Here is a 22035-nt window from a genome sequence, read left to right on the forward strand (position 1 = left end):
ATCTGAACAGTATCTGTGATTAGGGTCGTGGGTTGTGAGTTTAAAAAGCAGTGGCGGGGCTAAATTAAAACTGTTCTTGGATCGTATCAGTACTCGCGCATCTTTGATCAATTAGAAGAGTGGAACGACGAGGTATCTATTTTAGGGTGGACTTAAGCACCGTCTATTATTATTTATATCATGAAAATATACAACATAACTTTATACATCTATCAATTAATTCATAATGTACAAAATTCGTTGTTCTATAGAACCTAATAACAATCAATCAGATAATGATGATGATAATAATAATAATAATAATAATAATAATAATAATATTAATCAATAATAATGATAATAGTATAAATATTAAATACTTAACTATTAAATGCAACAATGTTTTACGATATAAATGAATGAGATGCTATAAGCTTATATCAATAGGATTTGGAAAATAACCAAAAGTGTTAGCAACTTTTACTTCTCTATTGGAATCACTCGAATATAATGTACATATGTAAATATGAGTAAAATAAGCGCGTACGTTTTAACCTTGCACAAATCGTACTCGAATTGAGTTCATTTTTAATGTCCATATTCTTTGTGACAGTAACGTTTTATTCGTACGAATTATGCATGATTAAAAGTACACCTGGCATTCTACCAATTTCCCATGGATTTTTGTCACGTGTCGAGGCGCGTATCTATCTCCAGTACATCATGGAAATGTAATTCACATAATTTCTATTTGTCACATATATTATCTACAAGTGAAATTTCTCATTCATATATATCTTTTTCTTAGAATTTTACCGTAGAGATATATACATCTCTCACGTTACTGGCCTTCATATTCTGTTATCGCACTGGAGTTACTATCAAAGTAATGATGGCAATAGAAAAATATCAACGAAATTACGAAATATGTAAAAACGAACGAACAGAAATCCACACAAAATTTTCGTGATAGAGAACTGCGAAATTGGGATATAGCCTGATAAAACTGGAATGAAAATCTCAACCCATGTCGACGAACTTTCGGGAAGTGGTTGAGCTTTGTATCTAAGATACATTCTGTTTGATTGCACTGTTATTTTACTGACAAAAGCTGTCTTTTTGATTTTCATACCCCAAGGTCAACTTGAACTATAGCGAACATATATATTAGGTATAATGCAGTTATTAAATACTGGTTAACTTTGAGCAACCGGCGCCAAATTGTTAAACCAAAAGGGAGTTAGTGCGAATAATAGAGAATATATATAAAACTACATTATTTGAAAATTATTGTACGTCGCAATATGTCACTTAGAATAATTTAAATAATCAGAAATGCCCATAACACGAAATCAGTTTGTTCACCTATACAAATAATCAGCATATATTTCATACAATGACTTAACGCTTATCATATAGTTAAGTTAGTAACCCTATTTTACTGTTGGCATGTATTCATAACACTTTAGGCTTTATTAATACATATCTATTCAGCGACAAGTGCTACACACCGATATGACATATTATGGTAATATCAGAGATTAACAACTGATAAATTGCACTTTAGTATTGAATTATGTCCTAACGTCCGTGGCATAGTCGCGAGGGCAAAACCAAGGTTTTTCGATTCTAGTCTAGATAATTGCCCATGAAATTGCTCAAATTATTCAAATGATACCACAGAGATGGGTTTCTCAGATCACCAAAACGTATCAAAAACGTCCCGAGAAGCATCAAACCACGTACTCACTAAGTGTCCATGATGTCAAACCGATGTTTTTAACTTATGTTGAGTCATAAGTAAACGGCTACATTAATTCTTGCCACACATGAATAAAGAAATTGCCCGGATATGCATTTTCGTAAAAAATGAGCAATTAACTGAAGTACCAATATACTTAATAACTTATTGTGCGTTATTTGAAATGACTAGCGTTTTCTGACGTCCATTATTCCGAAGGTCATCATTATTAAGTGGAACATTTTTTTCTTTTGTTGTGCGCATGGTATTTTTGTATAAGTTCTAGTACGAATTGAATGAAAATCCTTTACGAGATGTTTTAATCACATACGAAGTAATTTCTAAAAATGGATATATATTTGTAAGTGGTCACCGACCTGATACTATCGACGACACATTTAAGGGAAATATTACGCAAGGATCGTTCTTGGAATCTCATATAAATTGTGCTTTTTCACACCATAATATGAGAAATATAATCATCTTCTTGTTTGCTTACTACTTCTATCTGTATATATATATATATCAAGCGGTCTAAAAGTCTCTTTCTTTCTGCGTCTATACATTGATAATTTACATGACTTCATATTTCTGGAATGGTGGTGATCCTATAATACATTACAAATACGATATCTTATAATGGGTTAAATAAAATGGAATGACTATAAAACGCTAGTTGGTTCTGAATCACGCCATCATAACATTTAAGAAGGTGGGATCTTTCAACCTACGAACAACAGATGATGAACACGTAGTATTCGATAAGATAAAGTTGTTAATTCTATCTACACACCAAACAAAATGCTGCCATGAATTGTTGGTGTTTATTTGACCCTCAAAGGGAGCGCTTTACTTCTTGAGCAACATTTTAAAAGATTTCGTACACAACCGGCAATAGCCTCCCGATTTCAGGAACCCAGAAAATGTTCTTCTCAATCTTAATGATCGCTTTGATAGTCGTTTTGCTAATCATCCACCTTCAACAACGAGAATCCATCAAAACGAAACAATATAGAATAAACTTGCGTTAAATCGTTCAACTTTCCATCACATCAACTATGGAACCTGATTGGAATGTAACCAACATCCCCCGCAATCCCTCACATCCCCCACAATCCCTCACATCCTTCACATTCCCGTCAACCGAAACAACAGTTCTTCACTATTTACATTCTTTGTACATATATCACAACATTTTCTCTATACGCTCGTAGATTCGATCACAATTGCTGGTATACTTTCTAGATATGGCTCGACATTATCAGTATCGATTGTAAGAGGTGTACACTCCTCTTGTTGTTCTCCCTCTGATGGACTATCGTTCTCAAGATCACTAGTATTATCACACGGATTAACAGGAACATCGATATTATCAAGTCTTAAATAGTCTTTATCCAGAACCATCAGATCTTCCAGTTTTTCACGTATCGCCGTAAACGAGGGCCTGGTCAATGGCCTTTCATCCCAACACTGCACCATCGTCTCATAGCTACAAGAATGAATGACGTTTATTTAGACATAAAAGACCAGTACAGAGGAGAATACAAATATATGCAAAAATAAGTCATTCATTAATGTACAGAAATGTGTCATGAACATAGAAACTTATGATTGCATGATTATTTCTACGATTAAAAGCATATCCTTTTTTCAACTTACAGTTCTGGTGAACAGTTTGACGGCTTGTCCATCCTGTAACCTCGACAGAGCATTGTGTATAAATCGGCAAGCGCGATGTTAGGATATGGTGACCCACCTGGAATTCAATATACATTTATATTCACTAGGTACTACTCTGAATAACACTATATATTTTGTTTCTTATTGCAGAAATAATTATTATTTTCTTTAATTTTCTTTAATATTTAATATTTATTATATTCTAATATATTATTGCAGATTTTCTATCATTATAAAACCCAGACTTACCGAGGGTAGCTATTTCATATAGTAATATGCCATATGACCAGATATCTGAATATGTAGTGAATATACGATCTCGTAATGACTCTAATGCCATCCATTTTAATGGCAATTTACCATTTGTAACTTTATGATACAGATTTGTCCCATATACATCCCGCGATAGACCAAAATCACAAAGTTTTACAAACTTATTTGGCCCCACTAATATATTTCTGGCAGCTAAATCACGATGAACGAATTTCTTTTCTACAATATACTCCTGTAAGCAAATACACAACCAGATGATTAGCTAGAATTGCGCTTGGAAATGATTTTCAAGATCAACCGCGGTATCGATATGCTTACCATGGCCATTGCGACTTGACGGGCGAATGAAAGCATGTCAGATGCAGAAATCACCCAGTTGATTCCATCGTCTTCATATTCTAATTCCTGTATACCATCATCAGTTAATGATATTGTTCCCTGTAACCGGCATTTTCTGTAAAGCGAGCAAAAATCTACTTTAGAAATATATATGAAGAATTGGAACTCAAATTTGCTGCAACAACGATCGGAAAGATTCCGTTCTCAAAACGAAGTTATTTCAGAAGTCTTACTTCAGAAAGTTTTGTAGATTGCCATGAGGCATGTATTCCAGAACTAGTGTTACTGGATCTCTCAATGTACACGCTCCTATTAATGATACAATGTGAGGATGTGGGCCGAGTTTCTTCATCAATGCAATCTCTTGTAGAAAGTCCTCTTTATACGAAAGAGGTACATTATCTAAAAATGACAAAAAAATACCGAAGACGTTATCGGTCGGTTGATATTAGGAACGAGACTCTTCGTAAGGTCGATGGCTCACGGTTCATACCTTTGAGTACTTTCACTGCGACCGTTTGTTCGCTTAATTCCCCTACAATGACCTTTCCGAATGCACCTTGCCCGAGCACATGGCCGAGTACAAGATCACTATGTTCGATTTCCCATTCGTCTTTAACCGTAACTAGCAACTCTGGACGATTGGCCTGTCGACTGACTAGGAAATTCAGAGGCGTTCTTCTGATCATACCTTCTATAGGAATCAAATTTAACAATTTATCTACCTCTCATCTTTGTTATAACTGAAATCTGATAAATGATGACGCAGTGTTTGACGTACCTGCGTAGGATGATTTGTAACTATTGCTGTTTGCAGCGACAGTTTTTACGATCGCAATTTCTCCTTTATATCTTCTGTAGATGATAATGAACGCGATCAAAGCCGCCGCAAGTAAACCAACTGTTACCACTATAATAATGATTGTACTCATATCTGATTTACCAGCTGAAAAAAATGAGAAAAAAATCATCAATTCAGATATGATTCAATCACAGTGATTCACTCAATTTAAGAACTGAATGACAATATCTTACCAGCGTTTATTGGAAGCTGTGATGGCATTGTTGTATTAACTGTTTTCACATCGCTGCTTTTAATGTGCGTGTAACCTTTCTCATCATTGAATGTTGCTTCGACCTGAAATACGTTCGATAAAACGTCCCAAAATAACTCAAAAATATCGATTCTAACAGTTTGGGAATCGTTTGCCATACAAAGGTTTTTTTTCAAATTACTTACCTCGACTTTATAGAACAGATCAGGAAGAAGTGTAAGTTGTATCGATGTACGATTTGTAGGTGCTGTTGTACCGGACACTGATTGAACGTGTGTAGATGACTTCTGTAATTCTATTGCCGCCCATTTTACTGTATAAAGCGTCTTATGATGGGTAATATTCTGCCACGAAATGGACACCAATACCTTGCCTTTTTCTTTACTCCAGACGGGCCCCTTTGTGACGGTTACTTCGAGCGGGTATTCAGGTTCTGCAACAGAATGGCCGGTAGGGCGGCCTTTAATTACAAGAATATTTTAAAATTTTTGTATAGATGATGTTGTTGGATCATTCTTTTGTCCGCCTGTTGTCACTAATAGAATGAAAGTATGATATGATGATAAATGAGAGTATAAGAGTTAAGATAGATAATATACTAAACAATAAAAACAAACAACAAACCGAACGAACGAAAGTAAAATGAAAGATGAATTATGAAGGTAAGGAGGGAATTTAACGAATTATTTTCGATTTCAATTTAGTTATTCACGTTTTCAAGATGGCGACATTTTATTCGGCTTCTCGCGTAGACGAACTGAAGCCACGTGCTCTTGTCACGTGAAAATGTCATATTGGCAATCAATGACAAATCCCTGAAAATGTATGTTTGATAAGTCATCAGGTGTGACGGTCAAACAAGCGAAGACGTCTGTATAAGGGAAATGCAAGACGTCTTCAAACTGTTTTTGGGTTCATTTGATGAAGTAATGAACGGACGATGAAAACCAAAACCAAAGAAATACCACCCCCACTCCCCGCACATCCACCAAAATAAACAGCCACATTCACCACTATATATATATATATACACAGACGCAAAACCCATTTTTGTTGAGAATGTCGCCTGATGATTTATACCAGGTCATCGGTTCTCTATATCCCAAATGACCCTTACCTTCGTTTTATTTATGCATGCATTAAAATAAGAAAATGCAGAACGTAAGTTTTTGTTGTTACTTTAGGATATAAGTTTATATCGATAACTGGAACAATATCGTGTAAACGTAATTTCTTATTGATATCTTAAACAAATAGATATTCATCGAAATAGCGAGTTCATGTTTTATTCATATTAAAAAGTCATCAAACATCTTGAAAATGATTGTGCTACAGAAGAATCATATATCAATTAAAGAATTCCTGAAATTCTTCACAATTCAAGATGGCTGACAATAAACTGGTATAGATTACTCTCACCTATATCATCCTCCTGCCTGCAGGTCAGACAACTCGGATCGAGATTCGCGCAAAACGGCGTCTTGAAAACCTTCTTCGGATACGAAGCTCCAGTCATCATGTTTTTAATTTCAACCCAGTATCGAGCGCCAAACATCAGACGCGGGAACTTCTGTAAATCAATAGTTTAAACATTTCTCATTCTCAACCACAGAAAATTGTACAGGGCTGCTAAAATCAAATCGTTTTTCCCTTCGTACTATTAAATATTTTATCAAATCAATGACTTTATGAAACGTGAAAGAAACGTAAAAAACATCGTGAACTTAGTGTAATGTCAGAGCTATCGGTTCGATTTCACGATCTCAGAAGGGCTCGGTATAACTGTTATACGCTATTCAGCTTCGAAATGCGCACAAGTGATTGATCTACAATTTTAATGACATTCTCTGATTTCTTGCAAAATGAAACAGGAAGAAGATTATTGCTTAGAATTAAAAACCATGACCGACGCATGGATATCTTTCATCGCATTCGACGCAATTTTATTGTTTGTAAAACGTATTTTGGGAATTGTAGCCGGGGTTCCGCGCAGATGAGTCCCGCTGATAAAAACCGACGAATTTCATTCAGTAAAATTACCAGCGGACAAATCGATACATCAGTGACGTCATTTTAATGCAACATCGATGATGCAATCAATGCAGTACCACGCATCCCCCGAGGACCCCACTCATAAAGTCACCAGCCAATCCTAATGGAACTGAACATGAAGGATTCTTCGATTTTGAAACGGTGGAAAATCAGATAAACTCATCACGAGTAAGGTGGGAAAAAACGTCAAAAGAAAACTATCGAAAATTGTATCGTTTTAAATTACCATCGGCTTGGTTCCATTTCCAAAAACACGAGCTTCTCTATAATCGCCCATATCAGATTCGCATTGTTTATTCGCTTCCTCGATGCCCCAATTCACCCTGTATTTCGACGTTGTGCCGTTCCACGTGATATAAGCCGTCGCGATACCCTCAGAACGATCAGTTTTAACCCGAATCTGATTTGGATCCGGTCCATCGCCTGTCCGCGTAACTTGCACTGAAACACACAGAATAAGACGCAAAACCTTATACAATGTTAACGCAAGAAATAGGAATTTACCAAGAATTTATCAGAAATTGTTGAACATTTCATTTAACGAATATCTAGAAGTTACGATAAAAAGCATTATAATCATATCAAGTGATGCATAATATTTCGATTCTAGAGAAGTAAATGATTTCATGCATTTGACATGCTAACGCGGAGTAATAGATAGTAATTAGGATAGACACATAACGTTAAAGTAACCCATACCCACATACAATATAACATATCCCACATAAACGCAATAATACCGAACCCTCAAATATCATGCATTCGTCATATTATCATAAATATGCATATAAACATCATATTCATTTTGAAACATGTAATAAATGTTTACAAATCATCTTCGCCAACATTCTCGAGAAGTAGAATAGATTCGGTCTTAAAAACGACCTGTCAAAACACGCATATTTTATATACAACAACAGCAATACAGCAGGGACTGATGATGGAATTGAATGATCGATGCTGCTAATAAACGACACTTATTTTTGTAGCATAATTTGTGATTTGAAGTTTCTGAATTCGGTCTATTTACCGTTCGGTTTGCATTTTGTACAGGTATCATCGGGTGTTTCACAGGCCGGGGTTTTGAATTCGACACTGTCGTATTCAAGCGAAGGTTTTAAACCTTTAACTTGCAGCCAATAGCGCGCGTTATACTGTAGAGGATCAGTCAAATGAAAAATATCCTAGAATATAAAAAGAAAGAAATTAGTTTGATTAAAGCAGAGGTTCAGAACGAATACGACCATACATTCTTATTTGCTTTGTTACCTCAAAACCATCTTTCATGAATTTTACTTTTTTCTGATGTTCGTCAATAGTGTCAGCAGGACAGAGCCTAGGATCAATTTCTATTGGGGCGTACATCACTATATATTCTTGGGCTTTATTTGGCCAGCGGACGATAGCTCGAACCGTTTCATTTTCAACCTTTAGTTTTATCTCGGTATCCATAGGATTTTTAATATCCAAGTTCGTTGACCTTGGTTCCGTTCCGGGCATTCGTTCTATTTCTTTCATTTTGTTGTCTTCATCTGGAAAATTATTCGTTTGCAAGGATTGAATTATCAACGCGCAAAACAAGTTTAAGTTAAACATATTAATGGTTTGAGCCAGTTCTATTTTTTGGCATGAAAATAGAATAAGTACGCAATAACAATTCTCGTACGCAATAACAATTCAAGTTACGAACGCATCATAACTTTTTTAAATATAATATATATGTTTATATATTTTGATGAGTTGCCAACTCAAATGGAAACAGTTTGCATTACTCATATTTCATAATTTACATTCTTTCATAACGCGCTCCTTGAATATCTAACATAGCAACATAAATCAAAAGTTCCCATCACGCTTGTTGATTCGTCTTAATAATTCATAGGCAATTATCTAGCTATAAAGAGCCCAGTCCCATATATAAGACGCCGGGCTTAGAGCTTCATAATAGAGGTCTATAACAAAAACCCAAGATCGAACCATGTGAACTGCTGTTTTTGCTACGCCACTCAGCTGGTAACATGTAAATCAAGGCACGTTTAAAATGCATATGATTCAGCTGGATGATGTAATTCTACTCATTCGATAGAGAGATTATAAAGATGTTTTACATATCAGCAAGTTTCATAATAGTATGAGCGATATTTAACATTAAACGGAAACGTATACCTTCGTTTGAAAAACATCTTTTGTAAGTGCTGTCAGTTTGTTGACAGTTTGGCGTCGTAAACATTTCCTTTCTATATTCAACGTTGGGCGAACGACTTATGATATCGACCCAGTACAAGGAATTAAAGAGGAGTCCCTCGATTTCTGATTTTTCGTTCTGAAACAAGAAGATATACCGTTTTGGGATACTTAAACCGGAACGTAGAAATGGATTCTGATCGTACGTTTTTTTTTCGATACGTTTATATACATAGAAAATATAGTTGATATCAATGAAGTGTATGACAACTTGTTCGTAAACAAAATTCAGTGAAATCGGTGAAACGATTAAATAAACATTATTCAGACAGCGACATATGTTAAAATGTTTAATTCCAGGGACGGGGATTATTCTATACGTACATCGCTGAATAATACCAAAAATACATGTATGCATACATATTTTTATCACGGATTGACAATCCGATTGCAAGTAGCATATTCGACAGTCCTCAGATACACTGAGGGCAGATTGCGGTTCGACGTACTACTATGCGCGGTTTCATCCGCCCGCATATTACACTCCTCATTCTTCGTATAGATAATGAAAACTAGTAGCACAACAAATGTGCGATAATAAAACATCTTGGACAATAGTCGCCACTGAGTTGCGATGGCTTTATCTGCCATCACGTTTCTAATTGTAGCAAAGTTGTAGCCATTATAAACACGTTAGTTCATTATTCACCAGTTTCAATAATTTACCGTCTAAATTATTACTTGACTTTTGTTCGTTAACCTCTGAGCTAAGCATTTTCGTAGTTTTATTCACAAAGCGCACGTGCCCATATTGAGCATAAGTCGGTCGAAAGGCGAAGACGACAATTGATGGCCGTTATCTGTCATATCAAACGATACTTCGGCCTTACTAGAATATCTATGTGCTATGGTAACAAGTGAATATTACGATATTCGAGTGGACAATCAAACATCATTGTATCCGAGTTCGACAACTTAACAACGGGTACATCATATAAATATTACCTGGTTAGATGATGCTGGAATGGCTCTCTCATTGAATTCGTCCACAGTTGCATTGCATCTTGGAATATTTCGATATATATTACAGTCATCAAAGCCGTAAGACATGTAATATAAATTGCCCTTGTTTGGCCACTGTATCACAGCTTTTAGTGTTCCGTTATGACGTTCAACGCGAACGCTAACGTCATAAACTGCGCCCATAGATAACGTATTGACAGGCCTATCAGGCTGTGTCAAGTAGGATTCGGCTGCTGAAATAGGAGATGCTATTTGATCGTAGATACATGGGTTATAATAGTGAACCGACTGGACACATGCTAGAGGGGTTAAAACAGAGAAATTGCTAAATATATGTGTATATGTATATAATAATATGAAACCGCCATTAAAAAACTTCTACCACTAATGATTGATCCCGTTACCTCTATATCCATGATTACCCGAATAAGAAAGGTCAAACCCCAATTCTCAGATTCCGTGCAAGTGTTTCGTCTGCACATTCTGGTGTATCGTTTTTAGTATTAAGGTTTTTTTTTTGAAGCGAATACCATGAAGATTTCCGATTTCCAAACAATTTAGATTTTGGATTTTCTTTTCGCTAGCGCTGATTTGGTACGAATGCTTATTTAGGACCACGTGTTTATATTCGATTACAATGAAACATGATGATGAAGGGATGACCAGAGAACGATAGCAGTACTTTAGAACAGATGAAACATACACTGGCAGCAGACTCGTGTTGGACAAAATATTGAAGCCGCATGCAAGTAGGACTAACTCATATCTCTAAATCCAGACTAGTTCATATGCTTACTCAATCGATTTCCTATTCGTTTCTTCTTCGCAACGATTTGTCCGATAAGTCCCGTTTCATTGATGGCTACAATTTTAAACTCGGCCTGGTTCGGTAATACACCTGTCTTGACGCCGGCACTTGTAGTGGCAGTCTGCAAAAAGAGAAAATATAAGTTAACCGAGTCGAGTAGAAACTGCTGTTTGCTTGAGATATTTGTTTAGCCGTCACTTGTTTCCCAGTTGCAATCCATATAAGTTCCGCAGTATGGGTGCGGTTGGCCGTCCGAGATTTTTCATGTTAATCAAAATCGACCAAAAAATCTTTAGAAGAGGATTTTTGAGCAAAATATTTGAAATGAAAAATAATCACCTGCATGACCTCGTGCCAATATCTACTTCCGGTTTCCCTTGCCAATAAAACATATACTAGTGTACTATTACTGACGCCTATTTCGCGTGGAACTGGGCGTTGCCAAGTTACTCTTAATACTCTTCCATTATCCGATATTTTGGGTTTAGAAAATTTCCAAGCATGTCTACTTCTTAGAGCTGAAATAGGAAGATGTATTTTGGTTATCAAACTCTTTAATCTATTTATCGGGATTTTCTTTTGGTCATCGCATACTTACGGAGAAAATTCCTTTTCTCTAATCCATATCGGAAAAAACATGCAGTCTGGCAACCACATTTCTGCAAAAGAATTATTTCATTTTATATGAGGCCATACGATTATTATAGCACCGGGATCAATTAAAACAATATAAACGACCAAAATAGTAGTCAGCGGACTAAATTTCTGTGATTATTTGAATCCATCAACGGTTTAGCGAACGATTAATGCAGCTTTCAGTGGGAATTTAAGTTCAAGTTGCCTTTTTTTTCGTATACAAAAGAATCAAACTATTGTAGGAACGGTTCGTGAACAATGTTCGACACTGTTTGAAGTACGTTTTTATTCTTAACAGAAACCCCACACGTGTATAAAGTAAATATACTTATTGAACGGCTGGTGTATGTGGCGAGGTGCCCTTTTGGGCGCTCCTACTTCAATAGATGTCAAGCATCAATATATTGGGCGCCTTTAGTTTGATAGTTTGACGTTTTCTTTTAATTCAATTCGCATCATGACGTACATGGCGGTTTACTATATGTCGTACAGCGATCATAGTAAAAACTAAACCACTTTATTTTCATGGTATCGATGTTGGTTTCAAGTGGCAGATGTTTCATTCAAATATCAACTGATTTCGATTTTATACATCATAACTAACTTGAATTACGAGAAAAAGGGACCGATATTAAACGCGTCATTAGCAATATAAAACTCAATCATGAATATCGAGTTGTTTTTCGACTCAAAATCTGAACAACTCATATAAATGATAATGCGGTGTTAGTTATCAGGGGCACAGAACAAATAGAACATGTTAGCCGTTACTTTCAATAGTATCAGTGACGTCATTTCTGTTATTTTGAGTCAGATAATAAAAAAGAGGCATTCATGACGTCGAAGATATATTCTCGTTACCGTGGCGACTTAAATAGATATCGTGCAGCCCCTCCCGAAAACTCGTAAAAAAACCACCAGGATTCAGAGCATCGTGCTCGATAATTTTCAGGTTTGGATATCTTTGAATTTCTTGGAGGTTTTGTTGGAAACCTTATTTCTTCCTGAGCGTGATAGATAAGACGTTAAGCTATGAATTCGCATTCGGCTATCGCTTTTGCAGTTCGCCAGTATCGATGTCTTTGATTGTGAAACACGCAACGCTGGTTCTTATTGAGATAACCAAAGAATGTTCGCACAACTAATTTAATACCTCAGTAATAAGCCTAAGACACAGGCGTATCGCTTTCATTCGATCCAAATTTATTGAAGTTTTTAAATCTTATGGACTTTCTGGAGGACACAGGAAGTTTCGTGGCTTCAGGATTTGCGTGAAATATAAATCTACTAATTATTAAGTTTTCGTGATGATTCTCACGAAACTCCACATCAGTCGACATCGTGAAGGGTTGGGATTCAATGTGTTTAAAATTCATCTAAAACTATTTTTCAATACAACATTGTTTTGAATTGCTCGTATATAAATCATAAAATATTATAAACTTTATCATTGTTTTTTTCCGCATCCAGGACAGGTAAATGTAGATGCAAGCTGTCGACCGTTGAACCAGTGTTTATTCAGCCTACATAATGTTTATTTCAAAATAGATTTATCTTACACTCTCCTTGGGTTGAATATTGAAAATGTTTGTAATTTGTATATTCAGCTATACTTTTTTTGTTAACACAACAACAGTGTCAACGAATTCAGCTTATTGTTTAGATTCACCCACAACAAATTTGATGTTGGCCCAAGTCATAGTAGAAATAATTGATCAGCTGAACAGTTTAATACAACATTCGCGTGGAAATTAGAAGCGCAAACTATTTATCAGTTACTTACGCAGCTGTGCATGCTTGAGCATGGACCATATGTTGTACCATACACTACACATACCGAGTGACACTGTAAATAAATGATAAAATGTAGAATCTATTAATATCTCCCAGAAAAACTGCTTCCCCTGCTCTGTTTTCTTGGACCAACAGGTGTCTTAGCTGGGGCCTAGTCACACAGTTGTGACTTACCCGAGCAGAGTTTACTTCTGAATTTAGGCTTAGGTTTCTAAGCCCATCTTGGGACTTCGTTATCGAGGCCCAGAGTGACTGAAGCCTCAAACATGACGTTAAGATGCTTAATTTAGATCAGACTGTGTTGAACCAGCCCCCCCCCCACTGGACCCAAAGAGGTTTAAGCACTGTTTATAAATGAAGATAGAATCGAGTTGACCTTATACAAATGCATCATTTCACTCGGATCTCTTTGAATCGGGGAACACAGAGGAAATCAGGTGGACAGATAACAGGAAGCGAGTAGGCTTGTATCCATTAGAAACATTTCGATTCACAAAGTCATCGTTTAATGTTTAATATGTACAATATTCTAGTATTGACTTTGTTTGGCTTAGCATGAAATCTCTTGCGAAAATATAACAAAGAGCTACATTAAGAGAAATTGATTTCACTGATGGTTTTTATATTTGGAAATCAGAGAAAGGCTTCATTAGAGTATCATTTCGTGTGCATCGTTGTGAAATTATGAAAATGCTCTCAAAAAAGTGTTGCCATCGAGAAGTTATTGGCATCTAATAAAAGTAGAACATATCTATATGATTCTTCAACTAATATTCATATTGATAATGTCAATTTACACCAACGGCCAATGGTTTATTATATTAAACACTTTATATATTCTGAAGTAGAATTTATCTGAATTGAAATACATACACATTGCGATGGATCGCACACGGGGTCGTACAGATTATACATTTCCTCACACATAAACCAGCACTGAAAAATGATATTACAAGCATATGAATAATACATGTATTAAGAACGTTTCTACGTTTTCTAAACCAAAAGATGAAAAGGCAGTTCCATTGTTAGAACATTGAGAAAAAGGTGAAGGGAGAAACTTCAAAGTTTTCAATCCTTGTGATCTTTTTTCTTGAAGCACTTGGTTGCCCGCTGTGTTAGCAAAATTAAAGTTAACATTTTTATTTTGTTTCAGTCATTTGAACGTCCAAACTGTAATCGGAATGAGAGATCAAAGTTATCGAGGTTCGTGGTGCCTAAACCTTTCAACCATATCCTTGAATTTCGGTTGATGTCTATTTAACGACTAGATGTCGTTATTACTCTTATCTGCTGTCGATGGAGATTTTAAGACATGGCTCATAATTGAAAATTAGCAATTCATGCGATTAAACATGCGATAATGTTATCTCACTAAAGGCATTGTAAGGTTTGAGTGATTTATCGCAACTCGGGAACTTCGATATTAACATTTATTTTGCTGTCGGTAAGGTTTCTATCATGTCCAGCTATTTGAAACATGCGTCAGTCTATTGTTCGTGATGGCATCGCGAAGCTATCAATTATGACAGGCTAATATCGAAATATCGGAAGACTAGGGAAAGTATTGAGAGCTAATATTCACTGATTCAGATGATACGCTACGTAAGGTCCATTCAACGGACTGTACGGCGTCAAAAATACCCGCATACAATCCGTTAGTCGTCTTTTTCGTTGTGCAGAAGACGCATCCGTCATTTTTGTGTAAATACGTTTGCACCGAAATTGGTTGTTGACAAAAAACTGTTCAAACCAATTATGCCCCTCCGTAAATATGAAATCTCTACGAGTTGAAATCGACAATACAGAATGAGCTGTCTCCACGCTTGAAATAAATGCAAAAAATATGATGTAACGCACATCGGATATAGTTTTGCCTCGTCCATTTATATTTGTCATCTTTACGACGACGTTCGACGTATGACTTAAGATGAAAGTCGAATCGTAGTTTATCGAGTGCGGGGCACATATACGATCGATCGCATGACAAAAACAATCTTTAGAAAGAATACGACCCTGGGTTTGGTAAACCGATTCATCAGAATGGAAAGAGTATGGAAATTATTCTCAGAGGTGTTGAACGTATATTTGAATAATTGATAGTAAGTTTCCAATCATCGCGGGTTCCATAAAAATCCAAATCATTTCGTGTAAATGTCGTATACATGAATAGATCCACGTTCTTCTCGTGGCCTTTCGTGATAAGCTACATAATTATTCCTTAGTTATTCATCATAATTTCCCGTGATATATAAATTAGTAGTGATTTATGAACGAACTTGCGCATCGCATTGCGGTTAATTACGTTGTTAATAAGTTATTCAATAGTAAAGAACCGAAAAGAAAAAACTTTATTAATTAGTTCAATAATTTACGTTTTCATTACTTTCATCGAAAGACGCGGTGGTCACCGGTCTCGTCAATCCAATTTTAGAACTGTTTGATGTTTTTCCTAGGCGCCGTGAGTGGTTCAGGGGTTCATAAGTTTTTTTTCGCATGGTGCAGCAGATTTAACGGAAAGGCAAACGATATCAGAAGTATTCAAAGTCTTCCAATTCCAAGTCTTAATTCTGAACACATATATTTGCAGTTCGTGACAATGACCGAAAATATTGTCACATTAACTCGCCTTAAACTGATAGCAACAATATCGGGCTTAATTAATGTCTGAGACAGGAGATGTAGGAGATAAGAGGATAAGCCAGACATATATACAATTAGTGATGATCGTTAAATAATAACGAAGTATCCCGGGACGGAAAGAAATGTGTCTATCATTTCCATCATTTCCATTTGAGTGAGTCATGAACTTTTCTATTCGCTGACTGGAAGCCTTATTCTGATTTATCGAAGTAACAAGTGTATGTAGTTTAGAAAATGGCGTCTATAACGCTTTAAAGGCTTCGAGATTCTCAGAAAGGCTGACTCAAAAACAACTATTTTGACAATATCTTCTCGAATATCGTTAATATAAAGATACTGAAATATATCAGATTTTGGAAGACGAAAAAGGTTTTCAAAACTTCATCATCGACAAATATTCAAACATCGATTTTTTGGCTCAGCGAACGAAGGCGGTGCGATATCTTTACCGAAACACGCGAGAAATTCTGCGTGTTTCATCGCGATGCTACAATATTAATGACAACTCGACAATAACTACCGGAAATACATGTAATTTAGACTGCGCTGCAATAACTATAATATACCGAACACGCGAATTCAGACGTTTAAGTGATAACAATTTTTCTCGTATCTATCGAGGGTAGTTTATGTAAAGTTTTCATTTTTTCTAGGCAGCATTGGTCGGTTATGGTCACTAATCGTGTTATGTCCGTGGATAGAGCGAGATCCATATGTAATTAATACGAGCTAAATCATATCCTGTTGTTGTGATGTCACATTATTATTGATGGAGTAGAAAGCTTTGTTGTGGAAAGATCTGTAGTAAACTAATCACGTGTGCGTGTTTAATTACTTGGTATGAAGAAAATGGATTAGTCTAAGAAAGTAAGGCCCCGGATATCAGCACCAGGGTGTGCTGCGGTTTACATCACGCTATATTTGTATCATTGCTTCATAATTGATAACTCAAGACTCGATATCCCCGATACCCATGGTGATTATTACGTAAACTATAAGATATATTGTGTTTTGTCCGACTGTCCTAAATATATACAAGTTCGCGATATCAAATACATTGAAATACAGCGTCAAATTAAGAATCTTTGAGGTAGCATAATTCAATTAAATCCATCAAGCGATTAAGGGCATTTAAAAGGCACATTTATTGAATTTCACGTTTATATAAAACACCGTACTTGTGAAATCATCGACCTTTACGCGATCTAATATTTGTAGGTTATTCATCGAAATTGAAAGCCTCGTTTATTCAGCCGTTGGAAATATAAAACAATTTGTGCAAATTCAACTCGGTATAAAATACAAACTCAACCGATATGTACGATATGTGCGATTGACTTTTACCAACAGCTCATTAGATCTAACTACATCATGAAACTAGACTTGACTCTACACATGACTGACAAAGTTAAGATATATGAATAAAATACATAAATACAATCTTCTTGGAAAAAACATGCGAATTTTAGACGCGTATGTTACACGGTCATTCACACGTAGGTAATGAATATTAAAATCTTATCGGCTGCGGCAGGCGCTTCTTGTAAATAGCGACCCTGCGCCCGGCTCATTTACTCAATGTGATGACGTACAACTGTGCATAGTACTGATAGAACTAGTCGTATTTGTACAGTACCCAGCGAAGCAAACTGATAGGATTCACGGGTCAAAAATACACCGATACAATTACCAGGCAAGCGTAAAAGAAAATCTTAATAATTGTATTGGATAATTATTTGGTCTCTGCTGGGAAATCGTAATCGTGTCGTCATCGTTAAGTTCATAATTGGATGTCAGAATATTCAAAAGTTCACTCTTCGCGTGGATTCTAGAAATAAACGATGCGGTTTAATTCCGTCGCCGATTACGATTTTTTTTTTGCACAAAGAATCATACGATGCGCGACTTTCGGAGAAACTTACCCTCGCACAATCCGGGATTTTAGAGCATTTTCGATCGCGAGTCTTCTCTTGTGTAAACAAAAACTGAAAGTTAAAATTGATTCTTAATATATTTCACTGACTATGTATTCGGTGGGGATAATCTCTAACCTCGAAATATGTTGGCATTATGGCATTTTGATTGATATAACAATCTATATTCGGAGCCATGGAAAAAGTCCAAACAAAAAATCCATACACAAAATAGGTATGATATCGTGCAGCATATGAACTGTTAAAACCCTACAAGGCGGAGCTAGCGCCGGCTTGAGTTAGTAAGTGTAGTTACTATCAGTTATAGAGATCAGTTACAATCCCACCGGTGCAACACTCAGATTCTCCGCTCATCAATTTCCGCAAACCAACAAATTTCCATCGGCTCAATGTTATCTCACGAACACAAACTCTTCAACTGATGTCACTTTGCCATATGTTCATATAATGATAATCCATTCTCAATCACTCGACACAACGCGCATATAAATCTAACTAATAGCCAACCTTGTAAAGATGTTATCTATGGTTTTCTATCATTTCTCACGTGTCACGAGCCACGATGATCTTTAGAGACCGGGGTTCTCAATATTTTCCTATCGGATTTTCACACCAAGAATCACTCATGAGGCAATTATCAAATGCGTCTCAGGCGTTGATTTATATACATTATGACGTGGTTAATTATATGCTGATTTTTGTGTGATTCCGTACAAAAAAGACATCAAAAAAGAAATATTCCAGGGATACGGTGAGATCAAAAATTTTTTTTTGAATATGTTTCGAATGAATATAGCACCTGCTATCAGCAATACGGTCTATAGAATTTACAAATGTAGTTTTTTGCACGTGTTACAACCCAAATTTTCAGAATTGAATAAAAGAAAGTTTAGTTCGTTTGCGTCTATGACGTTAGATAGGTTTAGATTGAGGACAAATTACAAAAGCTTTTCAGTCCCGATTTAAAATAACAGATGGACATTTAATACTCAATCACTAGTGTTATTACTTTAGTGCATCTATTAGAATCCATATCTAACCCTCAAATCGGTTAGTGCATTTTAAGAGTTTTTTTTTCCTATTAGCATACCGCGTGTGAAATACTTACAAAATCGAATACACACATAAAATGAATATGTGTGTTCGTTTTGAAATTCGAGACATTTGAATTGATAACGAAGCAAACATTTCACAACGACATCGTTTAGGGACAAAATAATGCATAATGTTACCTGTTTAACGCAAAAACTTCTGCACCTCGCCGTATTAATGAGGGTTTGCCAACTAGAGTTCGACGACACGAATGGTATCAACACCAGAAGGAAATATATCCACAGCGAAAATTCAGCTGAAATGATAAATAAGACCCGTGGTAAAATCACCGTCCGAAGATAACCGGTATTATCAGAGCTAAAACATATTCTAAATGCGTTCAGACGATACTTAACAATATATGAGCATGGTATATTTTGGTATAGATTATTTAAAATTTTCAGTGATTCACTTCTTGAATAATTGGAACAATGACATTTAAACAATGTCACACTGGGAAAGACACTAGTCGAAGCAATTAAGATCCGTATGAAGAAAGCAGAACAAAAGAGCTGCGTTAGACGAGGGATAACTTCAAAAGTATAAAATATCGAAGGTAAAGATTATCATAAGGTTCTAACCGATATTACAATATTAGAAAAGCGAACAATGTCGTTACCTCTACGATATTCAATTACAAAAGACTTTTACCAACAAAGAAAATAAGATCACTTCTTAAAGCCTGTTTAAACTAATGGATTCCAGGCCCCGGTCGACCACCTACACGCCCCAGCGTCAAGGGGCCAGCGAGCCCAACTGCCGTAAGGTGGCTATTTAAATGAACTAAGCTTAAAAATGTGGGATTCTACAAGCTGTTTATCGGACTCAAACATTTTAGCGATCGAAAATTCTGTTCGACTCTCAAAGACGTTGTTCCACGTGAATCGCGTCGATTTTACCGATACAATGAATAAATAGAAAAAATGTCGGCATTCTTTGAAACTGTTGGTCCGTTATTTCTCGATCGTGCAGGAACTGCGGTTGCTTAATTTACGGGTGACAATAAAACTAAGAATGATATTGTTTCTGATCAGGACGCGTGATAATAGTAAATAAAAACTCGCCGCTAATACGTGACTGCTATAATCGGCGATAACTTCACTCCATTCCGGGAAGGTTATTTATTTATGTTATTGCTCATATTAGCCAGATTTACTTAGGCAATTTACGACCTCAAAGAAAGTGCGAGTAATAAGTGAATACATTATACCCGTCATATTCAAACTCACATTTTGATGTAGTAATTCTGATCATGGCTATTCACATATATATATATATATATATATATATATATATATATTCATAATTCAACCACTTGTATTAGAAGAGTAAACACTCATTCAACATTATTATTGTCAGTTTCAAACGTGAATAAATATCACATTGAGTAAGAACATCGACGAATATCCTCATACTTATCATAGATACTATGATAGTCGTTTATTCCATGTCTTATCTTGTCGTGGAATTATCATGATCAACTAATTCCATGATGCAAGCACCGTATTATCCAGTTCATTTATGGCGCTATGATGTTTGATTAACAAATAGAAAAAAATTCTAGCTCTTGAAACCACATATATCAGTTTACTTACCCATTCTGTACATGCTGCAAAACCATTCTGGCCACAATTATTGTGATGTGATATAATAATATCGTATATCTATAATTTGTAGTTTAGATAAGAATATTAATTGTTTGTGTCGGTTATCGTGTGATTGCATACGGTAGGACGTCTCATGACTTCTTAAACTTCTTTCACTAGCCGATGGATAACAAGAAACGTAAATGAATTCTTTATTCCGTCGTCTGTGCGTTACTCAGCATTGCGTATATTCTGGACATCGGGCCACCGCAATATATCAAGTACTTCGCCAGAAACTGTTGAGTAGCCAGGTGGGACTTCACAACACGATTAACCCTTAATCATCGGTTCAAATCTAATCAAGCGACATATCTGATACGACGCTTTCTCCTCATCTTTTCTACCAATAACACAATGTCGACGCGCGGTAGGACTGTATCCGCGCCGTTAGAAAAACTTCACGTAACTGTTTTGTCTGATGTCGAAAGTCTGTAAGTTAACATCCGTCGTTTCAGTAGCGGAGTAACAACGTATCGATTAGCGGCTCGTCATTAGACCACGTGACTTCTATGAGAAACTTATCCGCGGTAAAAAGACGACATCCGAGTCGATGTCAACGCAGTGCGTATCGCGTCGCCGCTCAGAAAAAGAGAACGTGTTTTTGGTTTGATCAGCGAGCGCATGGAGTCCCGGAGTACATCACTTTCCGATGCGCATTCGCACACAGTAACTGCTCCTGACATAGCAGTTTAATTCCAATGATGATCACGTTTATTTATTCATATTGTGTCACGTATAGTGGTAACAGATTGAATGCCGAATTTAAATATCATTTACGTATGAAAATTTATTATGCCTCGCTTTGTTTTTTTTCTACTACGTACACATAACTTGACTGCCCCAAAATTACCCCGAACAGACAGTCTAAGGCAGTTTGGTATTTTGAAATTACTTCAGACAAAAACATCAAACGGGTATAATTTATGAAGCTATTTTCCAGGCTATAACATATCCATGGTAAAAGACACGTTCAACCTAAATATTCCTTTGTAAAATCTTTTTCCATACATCAAACAAGTAAAAATCCCTATTTACTCCCAAATTCAAGTACCTTGGTTAATGAGGGATGAAAACGAATTCATACATAAGGTTATATCGATGTCACTAGCCGAGTAGAATTTTAAAAAGTTTACGACATCTTATGAAAAATGACTTG

General features: G+C 36.1%; 2 protein-coding genes across 4 annotated transcripts; both read right to left on the reverse strand.

The window, feature by feature from the left end:
• Positions 1 to 379: 379 nt before the first annotated feature.
• LOC141915150 (uncharacterized) lies at positions 380 to 21552 on the reverse strand. Of its 3 annotated transcripts, none has more exons than XM_074806566.1 (19): positions 20829 to 21552; positions 19374 to 19489; positions 18130 to 18192; positions 14438 to 14500; positions 13554 to 13616; positions 11733 to 11793; positions 11474 to 11652; positions 11123 to 11255; positions 7346 to 7560; positions 6487 to 6634; positions 5253 to 5527; positions 5048 to 5150; positions 4794 to 4958; positions 4506 to 4706; positions 4246 to 4414; positions 3992 to 4127; positions 3650 to 3905; positions 3380 to 3476; positions 380 to 3209 (listed from the first exon to the last, which is right to left on the reverse strand). In XM_074806566.1, the coding sequence occupies exons 1-19, from the start codon at positions 20839 to 20841 to the stop codon at positions 2921 to 2923; spliced, it is 2745 nt and encodes a 914-aa protein (XP_074662667.1). In that variant the 5' UTR covers positions 20842 to 21552; the 3' UTR covers positions 380 to 2920. The 3 variants fall into 3 exon arrangements, with proteins under 3 accessions (XP_074662667.1, XP_074662668.1, XP_074662666.1); XM_074806567.1 differs by having other exon boundaries at positions 5253 to 5500; positions 6487 to 6637; XM_074806565.1 differs by having other exon boundaries at positions 6487 to 6637.
• On the reverse strand, positions 8142 to 9337 carry LOC141915244 (uncharacterized). The gene is made up of 3 exons (XM_074806715.1): positions 9286 to 9337; positions 8389 to 8651; positions 8142 to 8303 (listed from the first exon to the last, which is right to left on the reverse strand). Exons 2-3 carry the CDS (start codon positions 8635 to 8637, stop codon positions 8142 to 8144), a joined length of 411 nt encoding a protein of 136 aa, XP_074662816.1. The 5' UTR covers positions 8638 to 8651; positions 9286 to 9337.
• Positions 21553 to 22035: the final 483 nt, after the last annotated feature.

The sequence above is a fragment of the Tubulanus polymorphus genome, chromosome 1 (genome assembly GCF_964204645.1).
Source record: "Tubulanus polymorphus chromosome 1, tnTubPoly1.2, whole genome shotgun sequence".
Lineage (NCBI taxonomy): Eukaryota > Metazoa > Nemertea > Palaeonemertea > Tubulaniformes > Tubulanidae > Tubulanus > Tubulanus polymorphus.